An 8,785-nucleotide genomic window follows, 5' to 3' on the forward strand; every position below is an offset into this window, starting at 1 on the left:
CTTGGGACGGTGGCTCAGCTTCGTGCAAGTGTGGATTAAATTGGTCACCCAGGGCCACTTTCCCACTCATCTACTACCCATTACCGTATGGAGTATGGCAAGTGCAAGCTCTTCCTTCTTCTTTAGGAACCCCAATATTCTGAGAGCACAACCTTTTCTCTCCCAAAACAGACGACATTTCTAAGCATCATTGCAAATGATTGTACATGCTTCTTTATCGTCACATTTCATAACCAGTTTTTGAGTGCGACTTCCGCTGCACAATGCTTTCTTCAGCATTCACAAAATTTACATGATCCAGTCTAGACTTGTGCCACATACATTCCAGAAAATTTCTGTAATAACGGAGCTACAGTGCATGCCAGTACAACACCACCAACGAAATAGGTGATTTAGTTTTACAAAGAACTATACCGCTACCATTCTGAAGGTGAAAGGCAGGTACGGCGGCGCATATGGACTATGGCTAAAAATTGAGAGAACGATAGATATAACCCAAGCGCCACACTCTCACTCTATGTTCTAATAGGGGAGTGGAAAAGAAAGCAGCAGAAGCCAGACAGAGTTTGCTGTACATGTACATGGAGAGTGCATTATTCTTTCCCTTGCTCTTCTTCCACAATATCTGCAATCTGGGAGCTACGGATCCCCCAAAAGGACTTCGGCTGCAGATGCTTCTTGGTGGTACTGAATAGCCAGCCTATGTTGGACCCGCACTCAGCACACGATGCGATAGTCCAAGCATATCTGCGTAACAGAATAACGTGCTTAGGGTGAACCATACATTCAAGAATTGTACAATGAACATGAAGGGGACTGATAAGCAGTGGAGATAAACATCATTACCCTGGGAACCAGCTGTGTACTTTTGAAGGACTCCCCTCAAGAGCAAGCCCAGTTGCATTGTTCACTGTGATTGTCGCATGCACGAAACCATGAGGGTTGACGTAAGTACCGAGAGGCCCATCGCTAGACATCGCCACCACGTCGCTGCGTTTTGCTATCTCAGACTACCAAAGTAACAGACATGTCAGTACAGAGCAAAGAGCATAATCTTGAATTGCTTTGATTGAGCTAAAGCATTACTGCCCCTATATTATCAACTAATTCTGAAGACATGTTCCAATTTTACATGATTCCTTTTCTAGGCACATGCACCTGAGAAACGACCAAGTTTTGCCAATATGAATTATGAAGCAACTTGGTTTTACATTCAATGCCATTACTTATCATGCAGCAGCAGCAGCAGCAGGCAACAGCGCTCAAGGATACCTCCACTATCTGGTTGCAACTTTGGACCATGCTTTGTTGTAAAATGAAAAAAGAGCTATGTAGGACTCAGCTAGCTGTTTATGTTTGTCATGTGCAAGGTTCCTGAGATAGTAGTCGTGGGTTTCAGGACAAGGACGATGTACATTTGTTTCCTACCTAGTGTAGTGGAAACATATGCGACCTTGAGCAGCAGCTTTAAGGGTTAGAGCCTAATCTAAGTTTATTGCTTGATTGATTCACTAGTACCTCCTAGAATATGGATTCCTTGCTGGATAAGAACCGGTCTTATGCACAGAATGATACAAAGTAATAGCTGCCAATTAGGTCCCTCTCCAAGCTCTCCTAACTTGGTAAGAACACTACTGACAACCAATAAAATATTCTCCTGATCTAGCTCAACTCGAACAGAAATCCTAGATGGAGATTACAGCACAACCGGACCCTTGGATCCCTTATGGAGGTGCATGTAAGGGTGGCCCCACATGACATGTTAATCTACCATACTATGACACAGCTGATCAAAACTCTTGAGAAGCCATTTTTAGTGCAAGGAAAACACAGACCACAGCCTAGTGAAAACATATCAGTTCTAATCAGAAACTTGTCGAAATATCAAATTTCAGATACAGCAGATTATTACCTTGCAGTATCTACATTTTATGATGTCGCAGGCATTTAGAAGCTGGATCTCCCTCCGTAGGCGATATGAAATTCCATCAATCTCTAGCAATTTTTGTCTGAGAGGTTCTGATACTGGAAGTTGGCTTCCGATGTAAAATGACAAAAGATCAGGTTTTGTTACATAATCATCCATGATTTGCTTTTTTATTATCAGTCTCCACAAGTCTGCAGCAAAAGGAACAGTGTATCAAAATGAGCAACCGAATATTGCAGACACACGTGAGGATTAACACACTTAGTTCTCAACTACTTCAGTGAAAGGGTGTGGCAAAGTTAATATTGTTTGATTAAGATTAATGAAATATGGTGTGGCAACAATTTAATATAAGATTCATAAAAGGTCAGTTTGATGAAATGGAGTTCACCTACCAGCAGCTCTGCGAGCAAGTGCATATGAGTCGTACATTTCATAAGTCCATTGAGGCCAAAATGATAATGATGCCTGACAAGGCTGCTTTCGGTACCTAGCAGCATTGTACTGATGTTGTTGCTTTGTATCTGTTTTTCTTGCGCTTGAGGGTAGTGTCGAGCAAACATAATCCTCCTCATCCATATCGGTATTCTTGCCAGACTGACTAGATATGCAGAACTTCATTGAATTGCTGGATTGTGAACTTGAATGGTAAATCTTTGTATCAACCATTGAATGATCACTTGCAGTACTTTTGAGAGATGAAGAATCACAATCTACATCTGAATCCATATGGTCCTGCTGCTCGCTTAATGACACATCCAAATTCGTAACAGGCGAAGAAGTATGCGGTTGGAAGCTGCTAGATGCAGCTAGCTGTGCAAATGCATCTCTTGGAGTCCTTAGAGGGGCATCTTCTTCAATTATTTGAACCTCACCCCACACCTAATGACAAGAGTAAATAAACTAAGCTACATTTTGTCCCACTTCTAGTTGAAATAACACACAAAAAGCCTACTCAGTTAGATATTAGACTTACCACCCCATCAACGTCCTGCCAGTGACGGATCAGACGAAATCTCTGCTGACCGCGTGCTTTAACATTTACTGAACCATCATCCAGCCGTCCAAGTTGCCGTATCTGTTACAACAACATTTGATTAATAAAAGTACAAACTGATCTCACCTGTCTGTTCAGAGGAAATGATACATTATCCAAAATAAGCAAATGGAACCAAACTACACATACATTTTAATCTTTCAAAGTTACAGTGAGGGGTTGCTTCTGAACTAATTACTCCTATAGGGAATAAGGATACGCTATATCACCACATGGAGCTGGTAATCAAACAGCTCCATTGGGAACATGGCATAATGGAAAGCCCCTAACTAAATGAACAATCCCAGCACACGACAGACCGGTCAAGAATTTCCAACTGGTAGAAATTGCAACTCAAAGCATAACAGAAAGAAGTATACGGCACCTCTGCTGTTGTTCCAACTGAAGCACCAGAATAATATCGACGATTTGGCCGTCTGTACATGAGAACCTAAACATTGGATCATAATCATTAAAAATACACAAGTAAAAGCGGCTAATTTAACATGATGAAAACACACCACGCCAATTGTGTTTGGAGCATCGACATGCCTCAAAGCCTTCTCAACAGATGCCACAAGCCTAGTCTCAATTAGTCTCAGAGGCAAGTTAGCTTCAGGAAATAGGACAACACCTGAAAAATATTCATATAACCATTAAATTTGTAGTCTGCCAGAAAGATAATACAACATTTACAACTTCCAATGTGTAAGCATGCACAGGTCAAGCATCTGTGTCTCTTTATAATGGCTCTGGATTTGCCGTACAATATATTTGAACACGACATCCAATCAGGACTGGAATGCTGCGCAATCAACATATTGCCTTTTTACGATTGCTCATAGATTATAACTATTTGATATAGCTTATCTAGCCATATCCTCATACGAAAACAATCAAGAGAAAACTCCAGATTATGCCTTCCTTGTGCTTTTCAGTCTTAGATGGATGGCCAGGGAGCACACCAGCCCAGCAGTGGAGGCAGCTGGGGCAGGGCGGAGCAGGAAGGTGATGCCGCAGGGGGTGAGCGGCGGAGGATGGCCGGTGGGCAGAACTGGTGCAGGGTTCTCACCAGAGGAGAGGACAATGATGTGGTTAGGTGGCAGCTTGGAATGGTAGGCACTGGAGATGAGGTAGGAGGAAAGGTGACTTCCACCTCATTTGATTATTATGATAGCTTGTAAATTGATTTGACGTACTAGTGAGTAGTGACTAGTTTTTTTGACTAGTCTTTCATTCATATCCTTTTTAGTATGGAATTTTACGAGTTCTGTAGTATTTATGCCATTTCTTTCATCTCGTCCTGTTTCAACAGCTTGCAAAATCTTCTTGGGATATATCCAAGTTTGCAACGATAGCATTGGTCGACATGGATTCTGAGGAGATTCAAGTGTACGTTGACTATTCTGATATCACTTTGGTTCCAGCAACCGTTTTTTCTTCAAGGGTGGAAGAGTGAAAATTGAGAAGGCTGACTTAGGAGCGATAGGGTGGAGGTGGTGGGGATGAGCCATCGGACAATATAGAGAGTAGAGGAGGCAACAGAAATGGATGAGAAGAGGGAGTTTGGGGCGGAGGAGGTAGGACTTCTAGTTGGATGAGGATGCACTTCAACCAAAACCTTGCGTTTATGGGATGTCAGAAGGTCAGCACAAACATGCTACCTTGCATGAGCAGGACACTCATTTAAATAAAGGCAAGGCATGTTGACCTTTTAATGTAAAGTAGATACACGTCCATGTATATCTGCAAATGTCCAATTGCAAAGGAAGAAATCACTAACAATAATGCTATGAAGTCATCTGAAGTAATTATCCAAAATCAGACAAATCACTCAAATTTAGCTAACAGTAAAGATAGCATGGCAAAACGTTTATATCAGAGTACTTCAAAATGAATGTAGGGATGACAGTGGGAGCAGATAAAATATCTAGTAAATGATGTCTTGGTAAATTTTACTAAGCACAAATTTTAGCATCATCAAGGTTGGCAAGACAATCAAAATAAAGGATATAAGTGCATGAATAAACAAAATAAAATACGGATATAGAAGAACATTACCATGAAGAAAGAGCATCGGCAGGCTGAGGATTGCGCCAGCATCTAAGAGAGCAACTTTTCTACCCGGTGTATCCTCGACCTCTGAGTGACACCCAAAGAGAATTTTACAAAATATAATTGGCATCATAAGAATGCGGAAGGTTAGCAATGATATTTACCACCAAGATAGCCGTGCAGAGAGGCATCATGGCTGGATCTGATAGCCCGTCCATTCCTCCTATCCAACCTGATACACATAAATCAGGAACTGAACAGGGAGAGATCACTTTGAAGTCTAACAAAAAAAAGACTAACAAACAAATAGTTGCAGGTACTCTTCAGAGGCACGCACACCTTGTCTAAATTAACAGTTGCAGGTGCACTAAGCTACTCATACTTATAATCTTTCATCACATCAGATCACAAGATAGAGCTGTAACTTCACACAAGCACCGGCGATACAAATAATCACCAAGCCAATCGAGAATACGAAGTAAGATTTCGTTCATGGGCATGGGTTTGGAACTGTGGAGATGCTCCTTTTCCTGAAATCCCCACACTCTCCACTCTAGGGTTCAGGCTGATGATGACAAGATTTCTTTACAGGTGAAACTAGAGTGAGCACACAGCCATTCATCGATTCGTAGGCCTAACGCCCTCCGTCGAAATCCTCACCTCGAAATGCTCACTCACTCAGGATAATCGGCACTAAACGACAGCTTCGGTAGCACCGATTCCACAAGCACGGCTCTACAGTTCCATGAGAGGGGATCAACCCCTAGAGCAGTCAAGCACGCTACGGATACTACACGAGAGGTGTTGAGAGATGACCTCCTGAAAGAGTGGACGGCGAGGAGGCGGCTGTAGTCTACTTCCTCCTCTTCCTCGTCATCCTCCTCCTCCTCCTCGTCGCCGCCGCCTTCGTCTTCCGTCTCGACGTTGAGCTCCTCCATGTCGAGCTCCCGGATCTCCTCCATCTGCCGCAGCTCCCTCGGGTGGATCCCCTCCCAGTCCGCCGCCATCCCGCCGCGCACGGAGAGAGAGACGCGACGCCGGCCGGACGAAAATCGCCGGCGAGATTTCGCTGCGGTTTCTGTGTGGGCCGCCGTGTCACGGTCCAGTTCTTCGAACAAAGCTTTTCCACGACGCGACACACGCGAGGCTTCTCGTGACATCCACTACACGTGTATACGGCCCATTACACAACCAGTTCTTATCAATTCCCCAACCATCCACCCGGCCCATTAGTTTTTTTTTTTTACTTAATGCCCTTAGTTTTCTGTATCCCTGCATCCCTCTATTTTCAGTCATCGGATCTAAATCGTGTGTGCCTGTTAAATCTTGGGCAATTTTGCAATCAACCGCCCGCACGTAGTCTGTTATTTTGCATCGGAAACATTACAACCTAAATCACGATCTAATCGCTCATCTTCTCGCGAGTTGGTTCTCAACGACGGCGACAAGCTCGACATCGAGTCCGTGGCTGCCACAACACACGTCCTCCGTCCTCGCCCGTCCTTGACGCCGGCCGCCGACGTATAAAACCTCAGCACCACATCAATTCCGGGTGCCTGTGTTTGTGTAATGTGACTTATGATCGAGTCTACGAACTCCAGAACGATGAACGATGAACTGTGTTCGTTGGATTTGGACATGGCTGGTGATTTTGCATTTGAAGGAAATTGATTTAGCTCGACATGGGATCTCGCCTGCACGGCGAGCCGCATCAGAAGATCTGCTGCCGGGATCCTGCGTACGTTGTAGCGCACGATGAGTTCTAGGTGCAGGTCGCCGCCATGGTGATAGGTTACCTGCAACTGCAACCTATACAAGGAGGAACCTGGAGTTCGGGATCTGGTACGTGCAACAGTCCAACTTGCAGGGATGCAAACGCAAATTTCCCGGCCAATTACGGAACCAGCGGGAGTGTTTTTGGAAGATTGCTGCAAAGTTATTTTGAACGCTGTGATTTTCATCGACCGGTTATAAACACCGCGGATGCAGGGATACACGGAGGTAGTGGATCCATAGGATATGGAGCCTACAGACGGATCATTGTAGACGCATCTATACTTTTTTTTTTGAGAAATAGACGCATCTATACTATTATCTCTACTACTTAAAAAGACTAAAGTGGTTCCTTATTCTGCCAATAGGTTTAGTCGTAGGCTTCGTCGTAGGCTTCGTCGAGCGTCTCTTTTCCGCACGGCCTCAACTGGGCCGAAGCCCAACTACCTTGTCGTGATGGAACATGAACACAGCACCCGAAACCCTCGCTCCAGAGCTCGTGATCCTCCTCCCCCTGCCCCTCCATGACTCGAGCCGCCGCGCTGCACGAGATTGCCCGCCGCCGTCGGGCGACTCTCCCCGGCGCAGCCGCTTCAATCCTGCACGATCCGACGCGACTCACACAGCGCATCCGGATCCGCGCTCGGACACAGGGAGACCCGCTGCCCTCCCCAGATCGTAAGCCAAACAGCAGCATGGAAGCGCGACTAGAGGCATGGATTTGGGCATAGCTGCCCGAGATCGTACACCCTCTCTTGAAATTCCCCATCTTACCTCCGCGATCGCTGGCGTCGGCGGAGACCTCGCCCGACGTTCGGCGGCGGTGGGGATCAACCGGTTGCCATGGCGGCGGTTATTGACGGCGCGGAGGCGGCGCAGCAGGTCTGGCCTGATTTTGCAAGCCCTCCAAGATGGAGTCCTCAACACCTGCCGGGTCCTTTGGCCGGCTAGATTTTGAAGAAGGTGCATGTGCCGGCGGTGAGGACTGAGGAGCAAGCTCTTCAAGAAGAGCAGTCTCCTTTGTGTAGACTCTCCCTACTGTTTCTTATTGCGGTGGTTCAGTTCCAAGTGATTGGTACGTGTGTTCTTCCGTCTGTACCATGCTTATACATTGTATTGATTTTTTTCAGACATATATTTCTTCAGTTCATGTTTGATTCACTGACTCATCATTTGCACATCAATGAACATTGGTTTATCGCTCTTGATAGGTAGCATGCGAGTATTCAGTGCCGCAGGTAATAAGAATCGACACGTTTTCAATCTTCTACAATGTGGTTGTTTGTTTATGATGTCAATTTGTGAAATGCAGAGGAGGAGTTCATCCCAGAGGCCAGAGCCACACCTGAGCTACGGATTTAATGGCACGAGGTCCGACAGCTGCAAGCTAGCAGCAGGTCCTTGACGGGAATTACTCATCCAAGATCATATCAATCAATAATGGGCCCGGTAGCCAGCCTGCTTTGTACAACGCATGTTCGTTCATAGATATCGAGCTTTGTATATCACATGACCATCCATTGTCTTTTGTGAATACAATACTTTTGTCGTATCACGTGTGTTGTTGTTAAATTGCTGATTTTGAGACCAGATTTGGTGCACCCAGGTGTTAGTGCTCCTGACTTTTGTAATATTTAAAAATTATATTTATGTGTTTCAAAAAATCATAAATTTTGGGACCAAATACATACACATGTTCTGAATACTCGTGTAAATTTTTGGTAGAAATTGTCTTGTATTTTGAGCTCAGGAAAAATAACAAATTTATAGGGATGGAAACTTTAAATTTTTGTCAGAAATTTGTCTTTTCCGTATGGCTCAAAATACAACATATTTTCATCTGAAATTTACAGCATACCTTCGGAATGTTTATAAATATGTAGGCATTTAATTTCATATTTTTTGGAATTACAGAAATGTGTTTTTGAAATACTGGGATCACTGGAGCTCATGTGCCAAAGAGACTTTTCGGCTGATTTTGCATTATTCAATTA

General features: G+C 44.4%; 1 protein-coding gene across 1 annotated transcript; it reads right to left on the minus strand.

Annotated features, from left to right (window-relative positions):
• Positions 1-237: 237 nt before the first annotated feature.
• On the minus strand, positions 238-6,101 carry LOC124707286. Its single transcript, XM_047238945.1, has 10 exons — positions 5,835-6,101; positions 5,183-5,250; positions 5,025-5,105; positions 3,485-3,597; positions 3,349-3,414; positions 2,904-3,005; positions 2,323-2,809; positions 1,913-2,118; positions 847-1,010; positions 238-747 (listed from the first exon to the last, which is right to left on the minus strand). Exons 1-10 carry the CDS (start codon positions 6,023-6,025, stop codon positions 594-596), a joined length of 1,632 nt encoding a protein of 543 aa, XP_047094901.1. The 5' UTR covers positions 6,026-6,101; the 3' UTR covers positions 238-593.
• Positions 6,102-8,785: the final 2,684 nt, after the last annotated feature.

This window comes from Lolium rigidum, chromosome 4, assembly GCF_022539505.1.
Source record: "Lolium rigidum isolate FL_2022 chromosome 4, APGP_CSIRO_Lrig_0.1, whole genome shotgun sequence".
Taxonomy (NCBI): domain Eukaryota; kingdom Viridiplantae; phylum Streptophyta; class Magnoliopsida; order Poales; family Poaceae; genus Lolium; species Lolium rigidum.

What these genes read in the sequence shown, in the direction of transcription:
- LOC124707286 (XM_047238945.1), bottom strand. Translation starts at nt 6,025, where the DNA reads ATGGCGGCGGACTGGGAGGGGATCCACCCGAGGGAGCTGCGGCAGATG. An exon ending in TCTGCACGGCTATCTTGGTG is followed by an intron (nt 5,106 to 5,182) that starts GTAAATATCATT and finishes GGTGTCACTCAG; the next exon opens with AGGTCGAGGATACACCGGGT. An exon ending in GTACACAGCTGGTTCCCAGG is followed by an intron (nt 748 to 846) that starts GTAATGATGTTT and finishes TCTGTTACGCAG; the next exon opens with ATATGCTTGGACTATCGCAT.